The 22559-nt window shown below is 43.2% G+C and overlaps 1 protein-coding gene across 3 annotated transcripts in view; it reads left to right on the plus strand.

Annotated features, from left to right (window-relative positions):
• Positions 1–22559, plus strand: part of mtmr4 (myotubularin related protein 4) — a 40116-nt gene that overhangs the window by 245 nt on the left and 17312 nt on the right. Inside the window, exons 1-3 of one of the 3 annotated variants that reach the window (XM_076750377.1) lie at positions 3708–3849; positions 4996–5096; positions 19618–19707. In XM_076750377.1, the coding sequence (XP_076606492.1) occupies positions 5094–5096; positions 19618–19707 (93 nt within the window). In that variant the 5' untranslated portion in view covers positions 3708–3849; positions 4996–5093. Of the gene's footprint in view, positions 1–3707; positions 3850–4995; positions 5097–10720; positions 11294–19617; positions 19708–22559 lie in introns of those variants that run through there. The other 2 variants (XM_076750376.1, XM_076750375.1) reach the window with 2 other exon arrangements.

The following is a 22559-nucleotide window of genomic DNA, read 5'->3' on the forward strand; positions in this document are numbered from 1 at the left end:
TCGCGTACACATACACACACGCACACTTTCGGTTTGTCTCAACTACTCGCCTCCCAGGATAGTACCAGTCTGCGGTGAGACTTCTCGCCCACTTTCACTTTCACCTTACATGTCTTTGCACTTTCTCCCTGTTATCATATGTTCACACCTGTTGTTGTCACGAGTCAAACAGAGCACCTGTTATTCACTGCTTCAGTGGAGCTGACTATTTTAGCGGCAATGATGGGAATTTCCGATTGATTGTCTATTATTTTTTGGTCAGAAGAAATCCCCCTGAAATCCCCCCACTGAACTGGGAATTTATTTATTTAAAACTCAAGAGGAAGAGAAACTGGTTTTGCGGAAGGCGTCCTGCTGAATGGCCGTCACTGTCATTTTCTCTGGAAACAGTTTACCATCGCTTTGAGCATTTGTCCTTATTACATAACATTTCTGTTGCTGTGCTCATAATTTAGCCTTTTCATTTTTAGAAACTCTAATTTCCATATGGTTAAGTGATGTAGAGGGCGTCCACTTTCACTTCAAAACTGAAGCGTCTGCAACTGGTTATTAGTCTCAGAATTGATTCATTTTCTGAATATTTTTCTTATTAATCATTTGGTCTATAAAATACAGAAAAGTAACAGTTGTCCATCAGAATTTCCTAAAGCCCTCTGTTACGCCATCCTGATCAACAGTCCAAAACCTGTAGATACTCATTTTGCCATCACATAAGACAAAACCAAGCAGCAAAGCTACGACTGAGACAGTGAAGTTAGAGAATCTTTGGCATTTTTGCTTGATAAATTAAAATAGTTGAGTAATTTTCTGTCGATTTGTTTCAGCACAAGTGTTTTCATCAGTTTTGTTAGGTATTTTAATCGTCACTGGATTGTTTGGCTGTATTATCACAGTACTAGCGACTTTCTCTTTTTTTTAATAATTGAAAGTTAACACTGTGAACAAATTTAACGTGAAGGAAAAGCTACTGGACGTACAGACTAAACAACTGAATGATGTCAGCTAATGGAGGAAGAGAATTATCTTGTTCTCATTTGTGTTTTTATGGTACTGTGATACTATGATAGTCTGATACTTCTGCTATTGCTGCCTGTAACACCCAAATTTCCCCTATGGGGGATTAATAACGTGTTATTTTATACATTTTTATATACAGTCTGCCAGATTATGAAGTGTGACTACCTAAAACCAATGCAGTCTAATACAACGGCCATTCAGTGAAGATTGAAATGTTAGAATAGTGATGTAGATTGTGATGCTGTTAACTTGTGTTGGGTTATGTGGAGAGGTGCTGCTAATATTTTGACTATAGTCCACATCCATGTCCTCCGATGATTTCCTGAAAGGATGGAGAAGCACATGCTTTGACAAAGCATTTGCATTACTAGATATACTGGTACTCATCAGGTCACCTCGAGAGATGAAGGCTGATATTTTCTCCTAAATCTGAGACTGACCTCTCTAAAGTGCAGATGGACATGAAGAATCAGTCTGCAGGGACGAATCTTAAGGCTTTTAGTGGTACAGCAACTAATGTTTTTGACAAAAAGCTGTCTTCATCAGAGGACATTAAGACGCCTATCTCTTCCCGCATCATCTCCCTTCCTTCTTAGTCAAGTCCACACTTGACAGTCTTTAACTCCTCGGTCGTCACACTCCTCAAAGCGGTGCCAGGGCAGTTGTTCAAGGAATATATTTTTACGCAAATTTTGAAAACACGCATAATTAATGATAACGTGTACTATTAGGTGTCTAACATGCAGAATCGTCCCTTTTGGCTCTTTGTTTTGGTTTCACAGCCGACAAACGTGCATACTGTATCCTGTATGCTGAATGGCTCAGTGTCATCTCTCTCATCAGCCCTGTTTCCAGCAGCAGCTGGCAGCTGCTTTCAGCCAATAGGCTCTGATAAACTCACTGTATGCTATCTGCCCAGGACCAAACTGCAAACAAAGTGAGCAACAAACATGTGAACATGTGCAAAAAGAAAACACTGAGACGCTGTGTAAAACAGAAATAAAACAGAATGTGATCATTTGCTAATCCTTTTTGACATATACGCATTTGAAAGAGTACAAGTACACAATATTCATGTTTTACCTCATTAAATTCATTGATTTTTAAGTAGATCCTTATTGTGAATTTAATGCAGGCAACATGTTTAGTCAAGTCGGGACAAGGGCGAGAAATGACTGGAAAAGCTGTGGAATACTCCAAAAGACATTTGGACATTTGTTTGGGACATTCCACAGGTAAACAGGTTCATTGGTAACAAGTGATCGTCTCATGATTGGGTATGAAAGGGACATCCTGGAAAGGCTCAGTCATTCATAAGCGAGGATGGAGAGAGGTTCATCTCTGTGAAAAACTGCATGGGCTAATATTCCAAAGGTGCAACACACCAGCATGAATTTCACCATCTGCAATCCAAACATCATCAAAAGTGTCAGAGACTTTGGAGAAATCTCTGCTCATAAGGAGCAAGACCCTCATGGGTAACTTGCAAATCTGTGAAGGCACCATTAATGCTGAAAGGTACATACAGTTTTTGGAGGGACATATGCTGCCATCCAGACTTTCCTGCTTATCCCATCAAGACAATGCCGAGCCACATTCTGCACGAGGGACAACAGCGTGCCTTCATGGTAAAAGATTGTGGGTACTAGACTGGCCTGCCTTCAGTCCTGACCTGTCTCCCATTGAAAATGTGTTAAAATACTGTAATGGAGACCCGGACTGTTGAGCAACTGAAGTTGTATATTAAGAAAGAATGGGAAAGAATTTCATTTCTGCTGAGTGTCGTTAAAAGAAAAGGTTATGTAACACAGTGGTGAATATGATCCTGTTCCAACTGTTTTGGAAAGTGTTGCAGACATTAAACACAGAATGAAAGATGATGCATGTTTACAAAAACACCAAAAAGTTTATCAGTTGGGCAATTCGATCTTGTCTTTGTACTATATTCAATCGAATGTACATCAAAGCATTTGCAGATCTTTACATTCTGTTTTTATTTACGTTTTACACTGCGTCCCAACTTACTTGGAATCAGGGTTGGAGGTAAAGATCCAGATATTTTTCTCGGGGTTGGTTGAGTCCAAATCAGAGCAAAAAAGAGATTTCATGTTGGAGTTATAGTCATCAGGTAAAGTCAAGGCAAATAGGCAATTGTTAGCTAACATATAAGCCGTCACAAAGCAATGTCAGGTTGCTGTTAAGTTCTATTTCTGCCAGGTGGTCAAATCATGAATTCATGCAGCTTTGAAGGTTTGGTGTCCTTGCTGACTGTATTTGATCATTTCGCTGCGACATTTGTGTGTAACTTTGTTTGTGAAAAGTTTTTCTTATCAGGCTTTTGTTAACTTACATTTATGTTTTAAATACACATTCTTTGAGCAGAGTTAAATTGTCTGACACTGTTTTTGAGTCAGTAGATGATTCATATTGCTCAGAGTGAGACATTGTACCTATTTGAAATCATTTATGACTGTTTGCTTACATCTGCTGATATTTATATTTACAGCTGATTAGCAATGAAAGCTGTCCCTTTTGATAAAATGAGTCATGAGTGGAGGTGGGTGAAGTGTAGAAAGTCTGTGCCCTGTAGTATGGCTTCTTTCACTTTGAGAAGCATGGCACTTAGAGAGTGGGAGGGAGAAAGAGTAAGCAATAGAGACAGAGCGAGAGAGGGAGGGAGGGAGGGAGGTATGTCATGCACTGGATTACAACCAGTATGTGTTTGGGAGACGGAGACTACTGCTACTACTACAAGGCACTGAGCTTTAATTCAACCTTTGAAGACATACAGAAGTTTCCACGCAAGGTTTGCAGGTTCAGCACTCTGCGCAGGTAAGAGAAGTCAACGTTGGGCACAGTATTTTGTAAGTTGAGAGTAGTCATTTTTTTTCATTTTGCGGAGCTGTGTGCAAAAGGGGGTGTGTCTGAAAAAGAAAAAAAAAAAAAAACAAGCGCAGTGAAGTAGCACAGCGTGAACTTAAATCCAGTTTCAAGTTGTAATCAATGTATTGTAGTTTAGTCTAGTCCAAAACATAAGGAAGTGAACACCGTGTCCGTGTTTTGTCTCGCTGCCTGTGTGTGTTACTCTCTCTAAGTAAACTTGCACTGAGCTTCCTGAGTCCGCTTGCATCTGCACAGGAAGAGAAGGCACTGCAGTATCACAGCGTTACTTTGCATGCAATCATTCAGTGAATCAAGTGTTTTTCGACTGCTCCATGTTTCATCGTGTCTTGATTTATTCAGAGTATTTAAACTTGTTTCTTAATGTGTACAGCCATTGTAGCAACGCACTGCACTGTTCAGACATCCAGTCGTAGGAGTAATTTCAGAACCTCTCAGTCATGTTGTTAGAAGATCAGGCTGTCCACCTCATCGTGCCAGCTGGACCACCTTTTGTTGTGTTGGGCGTGTGCAAGGGTTGTGGAGTTTGTCCACATCTGCTGTCTACTTCTTCTACACTTATCTGTTTGGCAGCTGATAATCAGATGAAGAATGTTGAGTTTGCATTTCCTCTAAATCAGAGTTTCTTCCCTCATGTCGGGTCAGTTCAGGTGATCTGCTCCAAGGTTTCCAACGTGTCAGACTTCAAGCATGTGCCTGCATGTCTCTCTGCAGCACGGCATGTGTGGACTGTGTTTACATTGACTTGACCTGATTTGTAGAGCGGAGTTCTTGGCCTGGGCAGCCCATTTAACCATCGCCCCATATGCACTGCACACTACTGAGAGCTGCTGAGTCGTGAGGATTTTGCGGTAGAGGCAGCACGAGTTGATTGATAAATTATAAAGTGCATCCATACTCCTTCAACAATGAGCTACTTTATGGTTTTAGTGCCAGCTTTCATTGTACTTGCTGTACTTCAAACCAAGGAAGGTTGGTTTTTGGAACCCAGCCCTTTGCGCAATCACACACACTCCACAACCGCCCCCACACATACACACACCCATGTCTGAAGGTAGTGTGTTTTTATGTTGGCAGGAGCCATCGCTGGCACAGCAGAGCCCAGTAGACGGGAGGAGAGGGAGGGATCTGAAGAGGAGCGCCCAGGCCGACTGTCTACAGCACTGGCTGGCAGCATGGTGAGCCAATCAAACTGCTGGAGAGAGGACTGTTATGTTTACAGATACTCTGCTGTAGATTCCTGATTGCTATTAGAGTAGGTGCCTCTCTGAACTCCCAACATTCCTTCTGGAGATAAAATGACGAGTTGGGACATTTTCACTCTTACACAAGAAAAGGCACAATTCTCTTACGGGCCTTCGCAAAGGGCAAGGTGTTACAACATGCTTAACAGTAGAGCGCGCCACTCAAACTTTTGTGACTTTTTAAACAAGCCAGACATTAACTGCACTGTTCATTTGTGGAGTTGGTAAGAGGATAACGATAAGCAAGACAAGTTTTAATTAGTGATCAACCATGCTTTAACAAGGGACATATTTTCTACCATGAAGACTTCGCGTTCGATTTCAGGACGCCCTACCTGCAGCTTGCTCTTGGAGTCCCAAGTGTCCTTGTTTTTGAGTGGGGCACCAATGAGGGATCATCTAATTGTTGCTGCATTTGAGAATCCTCCTGGTTGTTCACGGTGCCTTCACAGGGGGATGGTGGGACCTTTTGGGATCAACAAATATGCAAACAAATAACTGTACATAACAACTTAGCTATAGTCAGCACTAAACAGGGATTTGTATGACACCAATTTAAGTGAGAGAAAAGTAGATCGTCCTAGGGCAGCGTCTCTCTTCAGGCCAGTAGTAGTTTCCTCAGCAGGGATCCGACTTTATTGCATTTTTTGTTTCATTCAGGAACGTGCTGCTGCATCAGTAAAAGTGCTGTGCAACAGATGTAACAGGACTTTGATGTAGCTCCCTGCCACATGTCTCCTCTGTTTTGCACATCCAGACCCTATTAACCATTTACCATTAGACTAGTTACATGAAGAAGATCATGACAATATGTGACAGAGTATTGAACGTGCTTGTCGTCGTCATGCTGTATGTGAAGCGCAGCTATATGACCAAATGTGAAATAAAATGCTTATGCTGTAGTCCAGCAGTGAAGGTGTCCACCCAAGATGTCCGAGCGTCACTCTGCTACTGTAAGTACTGAATTGGGATCTGTCCTTTTACATACTGATTGCCCTCTAGTGGATGCTACTGGCTATTCAGTTCTGAGGCCAAAACAAGACTATTTGTATTATGCAACATTATTCTGAACATAATTGATGCAGAAAGATGGAAAAGCAATTGTGCTGCATCAACTTGCTGCATGTACCTTTGTTTGAAGCGGAGTGTTTTCTTTGGGGGATGCTGAGTCTCAGCTCTTACTGTACGTGAGACAAGCAGTGGTTTGTCTAATCATGGTGCAGCTGTGGGCCTGAAGGTTGTAATTATACTGAAGCATAGCAAATACAACGTGCAAGATGCAAGAGTATTTGTAGGTCACAACTCTTAATTACATTTCAAATGAGCTACGCAAGATGTGCATTTTATTGTACAGTAATTATTAAGTGCATTTTGTAACAGTGACTTGAATTTGACTGTGCTCCATTTCTCAGAGCTCAAGAAATGTGCATAGACCTGTGGTGCTTCGTGATTAGATTTTCATTCGATATTCTTCTGCAATTTTAGCAAAGTGATAATACTGTATGTGGTAATAGCACCATTATACTCAGTAATTTTGGGGAGAGCCCAGGCCACATGATGGCCTGTCCCTTTGCTCTTTCTCACTGAACTTACAGTAAATGTACTTCAGCCAGGATGCTGCTCTGAAAGAGGGGAAGCACTGACCAGATGAGTGACAAATTCCTCTTGAAACTAATGGGTACAGCCTTTATGGGACAGAAATAGGAAGTGTAACAGGAGGATGTGTGTCCCGAGGTTCTGGTCAACTGGTTCCACAGAATGCCACAGTGGCCAGCTGCCCAGCTCTCAGCCTTTTTATGGGACACACGGTCGAGCTCTGGGCTTAATTGATGGCGGGTCTGATGAACAAATAATGTGCCCAGCGAAGCACGTAAAATGAGACTGCAGACCTCAACCAGTCCTGGGCTCATCCTGGGTTGAAGTTCAGTCTCTCCTTGCTTAGTGTGTTGCACTCTGGATGTGGTCAGAAGTGTGCTCTGTTACGCCTGTAACCACGCTCAACAGTGATGCCAGGTACAGTTTTTTTCTACTGAAACAGGTGAAAGGTTTAATCAGTGAACATCAGCTAAACCCATATTTGAAGTTAAGTTACTCTGTGATTGATGCACATCCATTGTATTTGTGAACATGAATATGCAGTTGCTAAGTCCTACATAAACTACTACAGCTCATGATAATTCTATGTTCTCAGTCGTTGTTGATCAAAGGGTTCTTTACTCAGGTGGGTTTGTCAGACATTTGCTGCAGCAGTTTCCTCCACAGGTAATATGATCCTTTTAATCCTGTCTTGTGAAGCAGCCTTTAATTGCTTCCCAGCCTCCAGCTTTTTGTTGAAACAAAACAGGAAGTATTGAGTTCATGCTGTTGTCCACTCATGCTGCCGAATTGTTAGCGGGATAATGCGAGCATGGAAAAGAGGACAAAGGGGTTGTTTTACCCTGCCCTCGGTACCCACAATGCATTGTAATGCTACCTTGTAGGGGTTGTGCGCACCTAGCAAGAGAAATTAGCATTTCATTGTCACTGCCCCATATGATGTCACCTGCTTACATAAGAATTAAGTCACCTGTATGTGTGCCCCCCTCCCCCTTCCAAAACACACCGACTAGACAGCAGAAGCTCTCAGTGAGGGTTGTAGTTAAAGCCAGAGGGTTCATTTGAGGTTGTTGTTAATGATTTCACTGTAGCCTTTCTTGAAGGGTCTTTTGCTTCTAGCACTGTTTGACCCTGCCCTGGTTCCTGAAGTCTAACTGTCAGTGTCCGGTTCCTCCTTTTCACTTGGTTCAAATAATGGGAACTTTGTTGTTTTTCAGAGCCTGTTGACCAGAACTACTGCATTCTAGACGTAGTCTAAAATACAATTTTTGATGGATGCCAACACAACTGTGCTGGAGTTTGAAAAGACTTTATTCAAATCCTACTTCTATTGCTGTGTGTCAACATGTAGGTTGACACTCTGCGTTGGTGACTGGCTGCCCTCCTTTCCTAAAATAAAACCTGAGACACAAGAGGCCAAATCTGGTGTTCACTTTTGCAGCTGGTTTGGGAAGGGCTGGGCATGCAGAGAGGGGGAATTTGAAGCCCAGTGTTTGGACTGTGGACCTGCTCATCACAAATTAGGCTGCAATATTCTGAAATTTCTCAAGTGTGCATCCAGCTTTTGTTTTTGTTTGTTTGTTTTTTATGGACAACTGGAAAATGATTTGAAAGCCCAAACTTTAGGTTAACACTGCAAACAGAAGTATTTTTTCCAAGTGTTTTCACACAAAGGATGTACCTGTGGAGGTTATACTGAAAGTCTGTATGAAGACTCTTGATATGTCATCTAGATGAAGCCCTCCACATTTCCAAACTCGATACGCCTGCACTTGTGTGGACTACGAGAAGTCTTAATCATTGGGATTTTGTCAAAGTAATGAAGAGTTCAGGCTGAGGTGCTGAGTGATTTTCTGCCACGCGTCACAAGACAGAGAAGTTGGCATGACTTCTACACCGTACCTTCCTTTGCCTCTTACTCACTACAACAGCTCACATAAGCATGTGTGCACTGATAAACAATTCAAAATCAAATCTAGTTTTTTTGTAAATAGTACACATTATTATGTATAGGAACATTCTTAGGTGCACATATACACACATGTACCAGGAAAGGTTTTGTAAAACTGGTGTGTTTGGGCTTAGCTGCAATGCATAATGCTTTATTTCACTTCTTCTTTTCACCGAGGGGAATAAATATACGAGTCACAGGCTTACCATGTGACATGAAAATGATTCTCTGTAAGGCTCTGTAAGGTTGATTTGTGGAAGTGTGTTTTTACAGCAGCAGATACATGAGTCCATTTACCTGATGAGATTGAAGTCATACTGCATGCGAGTGCAATGCATCATGCCTCCTGCAGCATAAGGCTCTCCCTTCTAATACTGTATAAAGACATTCAGGCTTAAAGATGCTTCAGACCGGGCATTGAAAAAGAGCACTGTATAGAACAGAATAACCTAGAAACAAGTAATAAGTGTGCAATATATTGATGGATACTGTACAGTTTCACAGTGGGTAATTGTTTGCATGAGATTGAATGATGTGCTGAAATGTCTTGCCGTTATATATATACTACGATCTGAAACATTTATCCAAACTGGATTATTTTTACTGGCTGGTGTCCTGTAGTTGTTACTGTGGTATCTGTATTTTTAATCCAGCAGAAATGTGAATTGTCTGTAAATTCAGTGTCAGTGTCATTTTTATTGGCCTGCACGTTCTGTAACGGAAAGTGTAGGTTTTGCGTCTTGTTGGTGCCTGTTTATGAAAATCATAGATATCCTTTCTGTATAAATGACCCTCTGGGTGAAAATACTATATAGTTAGAATTACAAGAGATTCAAAAGTTGATATTATTCTGGTAATATTGTAGCTAATAGCACATTACATGCAGTAGGAAGCTATGTGGTATGTTTAGAGTAGTTTCCAACTTGAGCTCCTAAAATGTGCTACCTGCTGCTAATAATAACAGTGGTCAGCAGTGGTGATTTTGTCTTTGTTAGCCTGGCGTTGGAATACGTGCCCACTTCTACCAGAACAACTAGTGTAACAGTTCTTCAATGGCAGCAGGTCCTTCTGCAAAACAGTTGAAACATGTTTCCTCAAGACAGACCCAGATTTGAATTGCCAAGTGAAGGGTATACTTGGTTTGGATGTTTTCTTCACATGGATTACACTTAACTACAATAAATTATTGTTATTATTACCTGACCCACTGAATATTCCTCCTGTTAAAATGAGGCTATACCATTTCAAAATTACATTAGAGCAGTAAAATGAATTCAGTTTTAACAGTGCTGTGTCACACATCCAGCCTATGCTGTGTGTACTACGTTATACGTGTTACATAACGTGGGGTCATACAGCTGAAGGCGAGTGACTGTCACGACTGCCTGTTGGGGGGGGGTGAGGCAGAAGGGGGAGGAATACATCATGCTCTGTACACCATATACATCCAATAACCTTCCCTGATGTTAAGCAAAGGAAAAGGTGTGACAGCTAAGCGCTGTTCACCGCATAGATGTGCTGCACTTGTGTCAGACAGTGCAAAGAATACACTCGGAGACATAGGAGAGGAGGAATTTGTGTCTGTAGATTGCTGTGTCACTGGAGATCTCCGCATAGGCTCTCTCTCCTTAACACCCTCCCTACTCTGTCCTCTGTCCTGCACTAGATCAATTGCTGCCAATTCAAAGGTTTTGTGATGGGATGCTGTCCAACCACTGGATGGGGTGTCTCTGTGTTCTGTCAGCATAGCTTGTGCACACAGCTACTAGCATACAGTGTTTGCGCTTGGGAAGGAACCACAGCACACTGCGGTTGATGTCAGGTGGTGCATGCATGGCAGTCGGAGCATCTTCTGGATGCCGGTGGTACACTCTAGGCTTTACCGCCTCGTTGCTGAGGGAGAAGCATATTTATTAGGCGATGTCGGTGAAGGGTGAACAAGGAGGGAGTGGGGGAGGAGTAAGAGATGAGAGGGAGACGGGGAGAAATGTGAGCATGTGAATGTGAGAGAGGGAGGTAGATGCGCATGCAGAGGGTGGAGCTTAGCATCAGGCAGTTCCCTCTGTCTTTTCTCTCCTGCTCTCTCTTCTCGCAGTTTCCCCCCATCCATTCGCTACAGTTGGGAAGGTACATCTGCGGTCCTTTCATCCCTCTCTCCTCAGACCTAACTCAGCTGATCGTGTGGACCGCTGCTTTCGTTTGTATCTTTATGGACTATTCTCCCACTCTCAGCAGTGCAACAGGGGCTGTCTTCAGACACCAGCGTGCCCTCTGTCCCCACTCTGGGAGCGGTGGGGGGGGTGGGGTGGGTTCCTGAATGAGAGCCGGCACTGGCGTGTTGTCCCACAGCACCTCTTGAGAAGGGGGAACGTGCAAAAGGTGGGGGGGGGAGGGGCGGCAGGCAGAGGGCATCGGAGTGGACGAGGGGTGGAGAGGCTCCGGCTGGGGGAAGAATGGTTATGCCGGCTCCTCGTGCACTGGTCGCGCTGCTGCTGTCTCGGCTGTGTGTCATTCAGGCACAGCCCTGCCTCTCCTCGACATGAGCCTCGCAGGAAGGGTGTCCTGCTCCATGCTCAACTGCTTTGTAAGTCCACAGGCTTTTATTTGAGTGTTCGTTTTTATTTGAGTCTGGTTTGTGATGGGTGTGTATTAATGCCCTCCCCTCCCTAATTCACCTCCTTGTGTGTGCCTGCCGGCCAATCGTTGGGGGATGGGGGGGGTGGAGGTGTTGGTCGACACACGTGAGAGCTGCGGTTATACGTAGGTAACCAGTCCACGCTCCACATAAAAATAATTATGTGTGTGTTCTCATGCGTGTGATGATGAAAAGCTACTTATTTTTTTCATCACCCGCCTCAATTGTATGGAGGGCTTTGAGCTGCCAGTATGTTAATTGGCAGGGAGGAGACTGAGGGCTTGTCAGGAGTAAGACGTGTAAAATGTGTGTGTTGCTCAGGGGGAACACACTGTGCAGTCGCTGCTCCAGCCTCAGAGAGGTGAAGTGTGTGCACTGCAGTGGAGGACCTGCATTGAGCAGTTTGTGGTATTGGGATGTACAGGGGATATATGACAATGACCAATGTAGAACAGGTGCTTCTTTTAGTTTCATCTTGAGACAGAGGGGTGAAAAGGCTGACGGTTTAGGAACAACACGGGGTGGTCTTAGCCTCATGTCCCTGAGTCTAAATTAGGTGATGGTTCCCCAGTGAACCTCTGACCTTTAAGTGATGTTCATTGGCTGGGCTTTTGAATTACTAACTTTGAGCAAGTCTCCCTTTGAGCTAAACACTAAACTCGCTCAAATTCGCCTGCAAGTCATCCATATTTTAGGTTTCCAGAATGTAATGTTTGACTTTCCGAACTTTGTAAAAACATCACAGACAAGTCATTTGTCATTCGCTTGAAATGTAGTTCTCCTTTGTTTTTTACTTACTGAAATGCTGAAAACATTTTTATACACCGTAAAAACACAGATCTAATTAGAGTTGTAGCAGTGTAAGCTGTACATTTTATGACAATAGAGTCTACAGCCATGCTAGCAGCTCTGTGAGACTGTACTTGGGCAGAGCAGTGCTTTGTGCTAAATGCTAACATCAACATCATAACATGATCACAGCAACAATGTTAACATGCTTATGTTTAGCAGGTATGTTTACCACATTGGCAATCTTAGTTTATAATGTGAGCATGCTAGTCTTTGCTAATGAGAATAAACACAAAGTACAGCTGAGGCTGATGGAAATGTCATTAGTTGAGAAAAAGTCAGGGGATCTCCAAACTCAGAAGGCTATGATTCATCATATGGCAACCAAGAATATCTGTACCACACTTTGTGTCAATCCATTCAGTAGAAGTTTAGGTGTTTCTCTGGATGAGTGACTTTGACCTGCTGCTGGTGGCAGATGAAAAGTCAGGCAATCACCATCATTATATCATTACAGTTCATCGTCTGGGGAACATGAAAGTCTGGAAAAAAGCTGATGGCAATTCATCTCCTGGAGATTTGAGATCTGACCGGCTGACCAACACACTGTCATTGCTGTGCCACTAGCTTGGCTCTAAATGATCAGACAATAGTAACTCTATATGGAAATCCGTTAAAATTATATTTGTAAAATCATTAGAAATCAGTGTCTTGTGCTCCATTGTAACAGGCCTGAACTTATGTCCTTTTAGGGCCATTTTGCCCTTTGATAATACAAATGTATTTGGAGCATCGTGGCCAAAATGTAGGACATGTAGGTCTTAAATGTAGTGAGTCTCCCCGGGGACCCACAGATGGTTATTTGAGTGGGTCTTCAATAAATGTGTCCTTTTTTCACAAGTTGTTGTGTTAAAATCAAGTTTGATGTTATATAGTTAGAATTCTGGTGATATTCATGCAAGTTGAAAACGTATAAAAGTCTGTGATTATACTGCAGACACATGGCCGCTGACAGAAAGAGGTCATATTACACAGAGAAATAATAGCTTTTTCTGGGTGAATAAATGTTAATGTTGCTTTTAAAAGGTAAGCTAAAAAAGAGGAACAAGAATGCTGAGCTTCAAGTTTCAACAGAAGTCATTAACAAGCCGTTTAAAAACACACACACACACACACACACACACACACACACACACACACACAAAGGGCAACCATTTACTGCATACTGCCATTCGAAACTGAGTACAAATAGCTGCTAATTAGCCTGATCAGCCACCATCAGCAATCAATGTAAACACACATTTATAGACTGTTAGCTATTAATCAAACCAATAACTAACCACAGTCAGTGAATGTCAGATAACTTTGTCATACTTTAACAGTTAGCTCATTTTGTTGCCTCAACTCCCTACCAGCCTCCATTGGTTAGCTGTGCAGAGAAGAAGGCCATGGGATTCAGAAGCAAGCTGTTTCAAAAATGTGAATTTCTCACTAAAATACAGGCAGGTTGGTGGATCAGATACACCCTGCATTAAACACCAACTTACAACGCTGTTAATTCAAATTACAGCATCAGTGAAAAAAAATAGCGTCCCCTGAGCTCGTCGATAGTTTACTACGTCCTTTCTGGTGTTAACGCAGGACACATACCTATCAACATCATTGAATATATCTGAATGCCATGTACAGCTTCGACTAAACTTACTTAGTGGACAAGGTTCACACAAGATTAGACAGTTTATTCTTAGTTTTGTCTCGTTCCCTTTCCGTTTGATGCTGTCTGTGCTCCCTTCATCCATCAGCAGCAGCAAGTCAGATCTCGGTAGGAGCAAGTGGCAAGTCAGATCTCACAGGAAGTTATAAATTCTATGCATGTTCATAGTTAGCTGACACTATTCAGCAATATACTCGTACACTTTAAAAAAGGGGCGTATTAATTTGTACACTGCACACTGTTAAGCTGCATGTGCCTATCACATAACATTAGCTAGTGGGTTAGCGCTTACTGGCAAAGAGGCGGGAGAAATCCCACATTACTGTTGATGTTCACCAAGATGATGAAAACACTGCATCACATGTACAACACGCAGTTCAAAACAGGGCATGCCAAACTGGCCGTGTGGTAGAGGGGGCATCACGGCGACACCCCAGGGCTTCCAGGCCGCTGTCCTTTGGCCTTGGTATAATTCCTGCCCTGCTGTCCGGATTCGGTGCACAGACCCCCTGTATCAAGGCAACATCAAAGGATTTCTTGCATTTTAGCATCTCAGAATGTGGTGCTAACAGTCAACAATATGCAAATATTGGGAAAGTTCTACTTTAATTTCCAGCACTGTTTCTTCCAGAGAGACCATTGGTTGTGAAGTTACCAGGTGCATTAGGAAGTGCGCAGCTGCTGGTTCCTCTTCTCTTTTCTTTGTGACCAGACATGGCCAGGCTTTACACAATTTATGATCTCTGTTCAATATGTCTGTGGTGCAGCTGAGTTGGCAGTTCTTCTCCTGCGTCACTGTCTGTATAATTTAGTATCCACGTCCCCTGTTACTGAAGTGGACCACAGCTCTGTCAGTCTTCTCCTCTGGAGGAGGCCTGCAGCATTGAGCTAAGTTTTCATCATCATGACAATTGCGATCCAACAATGGAAACAACATCTCCAGTTACTGTTCCTTCTATCTCCAATATATCATGTTTATCTGTCTCTGCCATTTGTTGTCTGCACCAAATGGAACTATAAAAAGCCTAATTGAATTGGTTGAGATTTTTCCATGACTCAAATTCTATTATACCCACCAGCTAAATGAATCAAGGGTGTAAGTACAGCCAAAAGCTTTTTGGGAGTGTGCTTTAGGCTCAATACCTTCATGCACCCTCTTTGGTACCTGTGATGGGCCTAGCAATGGGTCTTCCCACCCTGCCTGACAACACTGCAGTAACACCCTTGAGAATTAACTCAGTGGGCGGCAGAGTTGATGTGTTATGACACTGAGGAAGCTACCATGACCACAGTGTCCTGTTAGAGGACAAAATACAACTGAGAAGAATAGTATTTAAATAAGAGGATAACTAGCACTTAGCTGGCATTTTGGGCTGTTTCCTCAGTATCTGTTGCTTAAGTCGTTCTCTTTACTTACCTGCACAAGGATCAAGTCTTCCTCCGTTCACCGGCTGGTGCATTTGAATTGTAATCTAGTGTAAGCTGTTTTCTAAATGTCTTTTGCCAGTTAAACCTTTCCCTTGCTTGTTTGTGTTTTGTTGTTCATACTTGTGTTTTGAGAAGGCCTGTAAATGCTCCCTTATGTATTTCTCCTAAGAGGAGCCAGTATGCGAAACATGCCTACATAGAAACATGTCTTTACTTCTCCGTGTTACTCCAACTTTGTGTTCTAGATGCTTACTTTTAGAGAACATTGCCCCTGTCTCGTTCCCTCAGCTGTTGAAGTAGAGCCCAGTTTTAAGACTAAAATGGGGGTGATCAGTTAGAGCACGTGGTCTATGAAATATTAACATAGTCAGAGAGAGTGGGGATGGGGAGAAAGAGCATTTAAAATGATTTGTCATACTCTGCCATCTTTTGATCTTGACTTATTACTCAGACTGCACTGCCTAACTCGGAGAAATGCACATCTTAGCCTCTGTTTCCATCCACACACCTCTTCTTACTACCTGACACCTTGTTTGCAGTCATTCCTTATATTTCTGGTAATGGTAATAATAATTTTCAGTGAATAACTGAACACATAAAAGCAGACATATAAGCACATGTTCCTCACATATTTAAGAGGTCACCTCTGCATCATGTTGTGATTCTCTAATCTGGACAACTGTAGGACAAAGCCCCAGTCAGATTAAGTAATAATCTGGTGAGTAAAGACAGCAAATTGTTTCCAAAAGCTTTAGAGAGAAAAGGACTCTGCCTCTAAAAAGAGGTTGTTGTATCCATGACAACCAGACACTTATTCATGAAGACTGTGCATGTGTCTTTTTCAATGTCTCTACCTGTTCTGTTTGGCTGTTTTGTTCACTTGTCCGTTCACGCACATGCAGAAATGTGTGGAAGACAGTTTTTCCACACATGCTTTCACCAGACAGTTCAAACCTCGTTTTAGTGCATGAAAAAGGAGCCCTCCACGTACCCACTGCTAGCCTGCTACGCTAGGACTGTACAGGCAGCTGCTACCTGACACTATCGCCGTTAGAGCAGTACATGTCATCAAGACATGACTTGTGTTACCCATGTCGACATTAATATTTGAGAAATGCACACAGGCTTATCTATGTATGTGCGCATGCCTGTCAGCTCCGGCTTTTTGATTGCTGGTTGGACGAAGGTGGGGGAGGGTGCGGAGGCTCGCAGCAGTGACGAAGCAAAAACGTGTCGGGCACAGGACAAGCTGTGCTCCATCTTTGTGAGTCGTTTGAAAGTGAGAGCATTTCTCTTTTCCTTTAATCTTCCATAAGCTGATTGTCTGTCTGGTTGTGGACACACTGCAGTGGACCAAAAATCAGAAAGCAAAGGTGCTTCGCTGCTTGTGTTTGTAAATGTAATGACAGTTTTAAGCCCTGTCGGAGAGGTTTCACTCGCTGCAAGTCTTCCAGCACTGCTAGACAGATGCCTCTGCTTCAATGCAGCTCAGTCTATGTTTTACTCTCCTTGACATTTTCCGTCCTCCTTAACACTGTTGTCTCTTTAAGCTGCCAGAATAACTCGTCACCTAAACAGTTTGAAGTGTGGTCTTTGTTTGAATGTTTAGAAAGTTAAGCACCAATGCATCGGTAGAATTCTGTGTATGTAGCCTGGGACGTGGATTTATGGAGCAATACAAGTTTAAGTCGGCAGTTTTTTGCCTTTAAAGTACACCGTGTTCTCACAGGAAAGAAGAGTGCAGTGTCAGGGCTGCTCCATAAGAGAATTGAGTACCAAGTTGTTGGTGCCAAGTATCTACCAGGTAGTGCAGCACAAGACATATAGGAAGTGGATGGATTATTGATTCTGTGTGTATGTGTGTATGTTTTTATGTATGTGTGCATGTGCGCGCGTGTGTGTGTAAAGACTGAATGGATGGTCCTCTCAGCTGATTAGCATTGAATTTCTCAAGGGGAGGTTCTATAATGATAGCTTCTCCAGTAATTGATGACCGCTGTCTGGCAGGCCACGGTAAACTTCATTCCCTTTGGAAAAGAAAAGAAAAAAAAGCAAACAAGTATGTACCGGGATGGCAGCCTGGTGGTTCAGACTGCCCAGCAACAGTGTGTGAGATCAGCCTGTAATGACCTGACCCTCCAGGATGCCTCTGACTGATGGCCACTGTCATGGTCCACTCATTCTTAGGTGAAAATAAGTACAATTGATGATGCACAGCTGCCTCATCAGTCTTGACGCCAAAGGCTGACTCAGGTCACAGGTCAGGAGATTAGTCGGGTTGCATTGCAGAGGGATTTGGAGAAGTTCAGACATGTTTAACAGTCAAATAATTCAGGCTCTTAGTGTTGACTGGAGTATCCTTTTCTCTGAGAGACACCACATTTAGTTTTACATGCAGTGTTCTACAGAGAGATTTGGTGTAGCTTTGTTCTTGATATGCTGCATTCATGTCATATCATTGACTGTAATTATGAGCAGCTGAATGGGGAAAAAACCTTTATGTAAGCTTTCGAGTTGTAATTCTGAGTCAGATATCAGAAATTTGTGACAGCAAGAGTGTCTCCCAGTTGGCGAGGAAGTGCAAATTGTGAACACGAGGCTAGAAGCATGACTGCAAAAGCAACTATTTCTATTTCTGACAGTTGCATGTAAATAATATCCGATATGACACAATATTTGCACACAATTTGACTTCGTAGTGACATCCTAGTAATCTCTCCCACACATACAGTAGGTGTCCCATACCCATAGTAAGGCTTAGCTGTAGTTCTTAAGCCACAGAAGCTGAAAATGATGCTTTGGCTAAGCTATGCCTGTGATCTCTATGCCTTTGAAATCAGATGGTGACAAGTTGGTGACTTGTAGAGGAGGGGTTGTCACTGTAGGAACACTATCTCCATCTGTTACCAATGGGTGGTAGGCTTATCGTATGGTTGAATCACCGGCTTGGACCTTTGGATGACAGATGTAATAATTGTAAACATGGCAGGAGTCTGTATGGTGCATGGGGAGACATCAGGGGGCTTCCTGCTATCATGTATGACATGTTTCTATCTTTTATTAGCAAGAGACCAACCTGAGTCAGTAGATGTAGTCCACTGAAAAAACCCTCAGGAGACTACATTCTGCCTCCCTCTGGTCCCCCTTCAGGACTCCATTACTCTTCTCATTAAGGAACAGAATCAACATACGGTCATACTCAGAAGGAGAAGCCAAATCCAGCAGAGGAGCAAAGGTAGCAGTGCTCAGGCAGCCGGAAGCCAAGCTGGGTTCATCATAAACTGCTCACGCAACTCAATTGCTGCAGAAATCATAGAGAGAGGCTGATGTGGAAGAAAGATGCCTGACCTTAACCCTTTCATTATTTGATCACTTTCTACCCTTTTCTCTCCAAGTGTGACCTGCATGTAATGAAAGTGTTTGGTCAGTGGCACTCTAAGCTGCAAGGACAGGGTTGACTGTCCTCTTTGTTGTTGTCCTCTCTCGCTCTCATCTCAGCTGCTTCTTGAGGTGTTGCAGTCTAATTTTAGCCAACCATCCATTATAACTTGATAGGACTGCATTTGGATGTTTCATTTATCAGCAACCTTGGAATGCAACGTTAAATTAGTTTACAGGGTCCTCTTACGCGATCATGGAAACATTTGGTTATTGGGTATCAAAAGACCCTCACAAGGAATTGTTAGAACTGTGTAAGAAGTCAATGTCAGTGCATGACTCATGAAAAACTGGACATGTGTGTAAAATACTTTACTAAAGCCCCAGTATCTTTGTTTGCACAAGACTGTAGCACCCAGTCACAAAGTCTACAGGTTTTTGGCATCTCATGCCAGGTGCTGTCTATCATTTACAAATGCAGAAACTACCTGCACCGTTCTGATGCAAAGCAAATATGAATATGTGAAAGTTTCATTCTTCCTTCAGCATTATTGTTAACCTATCAGGGGAAATGCTGTTTAGGATCAAATGGTAAACATTTCAAAATGACAAGGTTGTGTGCTCCCCTTTTAAAGGTAATTTTGGTCTCCTCGTAGTCAATATTTAATCTCCTACGTGACTTCTGTGGTTTAGATGGTGGGGATTGTGAAATTCCACCTGGCATGCATCCTACATCAGAGGCTAACCGCCCTGATAAATGCTCAATACTTGAACACTGAGAATATTAACTTTGGGTTTGACGTTGACATTGACATTACTAGAGTTAAACTGCGCTGGGTCGTGGGTTAGTCTGCGTTCTTTTTTAAAAAAGATATGTATCCTCATGTTCCACCCTGCTGTGTCGGCCTAAATGGTGACAGAAGTACCTATCTGACCCCCTCTGCATTGTGTTTGTGTCTGACAGGGTGAAGAAGGGCCTCCCAGTCTGGAGTATATCAAGGCCAAGGACCTGTTCCCCCAGAAGGAGCTGGTGAAGGAGGATGAAAGCCTTCAGGTGAGCCAAACAGTCACAGCCTATCTGTTCTGACATCCAGCTACATGTCTGTGATGAAGACGACCAGGAGCTGGTGAAAAGACCAAGTGTGGCACTACCACAAAATGACCTTGTCTTCAGTCGTGGCTCCCGTTGAGGCACCACAGCACTCCCCTGAAACACCCTGATGAAACTTTGGCCGCCACTGCGTAGAGCGTGACTGTCAAGATATTACTGCAAGAGTCACAGCTCAACAGGCTTGATGCCAGACACTGAAGCAGGGATGCTGACACTGACCTAGATGGGCATTTTTTGTCCTCTGCCATCTTTTATCAACACTCAACACAGGAAAAAGTTAATTAGGCAACATGGTGGATAAAAAAAAATTTGGATTTGAATGCAGCCGCTGCCCACGCTCTCAACTGATAAGGCTTAGTTACACTTAAGAAACACTACAGCATTTATAAGAGAATTCTGAATTAGTCCACCATATTAAGATAAGGCAAGACCCTAAGAAGAGCAGAAGGAAAGTTTGGAAGTTAAAAGTGTTGACAAAGCTTTTGTATGTTCAGTATAAAATGGGCTGAGGAAGGTTTTGTTTGGATTTGGCATGTTTGATTATTTTAACCAGGCCATCTTTTTTAATGCTCATCTTTTTTATGTTCAGCTAGGATTTTGCCCGTATAGGTCTGTCTCTCCTGTGGAGCTTTATCCCACACTGTTCCACAAAAAAAGCACTGCAGAGGATAAAGAACAGGGCAGCTAAAGAGCATTTAGGTCACTGAAGTGAGAGGGATTTATAAGTCTGTTTCACAATGAAGACGCCAGTAGCAAACTTTTGATGGGCAACCTGCACTGTGCCCTCCGCGGTGTTGAGTTTGTGCCGTCTGGCTGTCTGGTGGTTAATGGAGCTGAGCATCATGTGTCTGGAGAACTGGACAAAGGGAAGGTGGAGGGATTTGCCCAGCCCGGGGTCACTATGTGGTGGTTCTCTTTCTGTGATATTCAACTGAAGCATGTTGCCACAGTGAACTGCAGAGATAACAACCTGTTCAAAAGCTGTTGTTGGATTGTTTTAATAATTATCAGTATTATTAAAGGGCTGTGTGTCAAAGGTCCTTGCGGATTCCCTGTTAAGCAGAGTGAGAAGACTGGAGGGGATCATTAACATGGCTGTTTCAGTAATACGTAACACTGTTCTCATTTCAGTCACCTTGCAACACTTTCTATCTTTCTACACTGTTATGCCCCCCCCCCTCCCCCTCCGCATTCCCACATGCAGTCACACAGTGTGTCTCTGCTTTTGTGTTTCTTCGTGTGCAGGCACTGCCACGATAGTTTCTCTGACAGCTGACGTCTCTTACCACAGCGTTTCCACAGGCAAATTACAGGCATTCCCCACCCCACCATATTTAATACCCTGCTGCATTCACTCTTGTGTACGTGCAAGTCATGGTGCATGCTTGCATTGTGTGTGCACACGTGCTTGTCCTCACAGGCAGACTGCTTGAACCGGAAGTCACGACTCACAAGTCAGAGAGTGTTATTCATGGGTTTCTCTCTCTCTCTCTCTCTCTCTCTCTCTCTCTCTCTCTCTCTCTCTCTCTCTCTCTCTCTCTCTCTCTCTTAATATTTCTGCTGCTGAAGGCTTCGCAGAGGAAACGTGACACAGTATCTTCTGCTGCACTTGCTGGCTGCTGGTGACTCATGCACCTACTTTTGGAGCACTGCTTGTTTAATGCAGCTCCCAGTCTGTGGAGCATGCTAACTATGGCTCTGTCAGCAGGACATGTTCGGTCTCTTCACAGCAGAGCAGCACACAGACTCTGTAGCTGCACGTTCTCATTTCAGCCATTTCTGCTGCTGTTGAGGCAGTAATTAATGCAAATTGTCCACATCCCCCGACTCATGATGAATGCAGAAACGCTTTAAATTAGGCTGTACCTTTTTATCTCCTTTTTTATATAATAAATCTGTATCAACTTTTTTCTGTCACAGTCAACAGCTTCAGCGTTTTCAGCTTTGTTTGGGTGCCAGCTGTCTTTGCCCGCCTGTCATTTCATAGTTGGTTGAATTACAGAGTTGATTCATTTCTAAAAGCATGTGAAATTTTACTGTCAGATTTTAGACATTTCACTTTTTAGAAGTCTTAGTGCAGGGTGCCAGGGGGGCCGCAGCCTATATTTGGCTCCATTGGTGTCTGCGTGCAGAGTACTACGTGCTCCATTTCCCAGGTTAAGCTGTGCTCTTCCCCCATCATGCTTCCTGTCCCGCCTCACGCACACGTTTTCAGCCAGAGATGAACAACAGCAGGTGCCGTGATGAATGTCAGCGGTTTCATTTTTTTAATCGACATAAGCTCTCTGGACCAACAGTCGTCAACAGTCTGACAGTGACGGCTTTTGACCTCTTACCAATCAACGATATTCCAGTAGTTTGGTTTTAGATTCATTATATGTATCCTCCCCTTTTTTCATCCTGGGCAGTAAAGCAGAAGCTGACTAGATGTTGATTTGTGTTTTCTGGGTCTGCCGATCACATCCAGCTTGTGTGCTCTGTGCACTAACTAAGGCTGTGCTTTTAACTGTGTTGGCTAATGTTGTTTCAAGTAAGCCTGATTTTCTGACATCTTACCATAATCCTCCATCTGCCCTGCTGCATGTCCTCTTTAAACATGCACCAGTGGGTACTCCTCTGCGTGACTCAGCAGTGCATGCTAATGCAGGATGAGGTAATGTTGTCTCTAAGCAGCGCTGTTGTCCTCACTACCAGAAACTCAACAACAAGACCTGAGCTGCAATTCGTGGTCCCCAATGACTATGATTGTGTTAATGCAGCCAGAAGTAACATCAGCGCGTACAGGCGATCACACA

This window comes from Chaetodon auriga, chromosome 15 (genome assembly GCF_051107435.1).
Source record: "Chaetodon auriga isolate fChaAug3 chromosome 15, fChaAug3.hap1, whole genome shotgun sequence".
Taxonomy (NCBI): Eukaryota; Metazoa; Chordata; class Actinopteri; order Chaetodontiformes; family Chaetodontidae; genus Chaetodon; species Chaetodon auriga.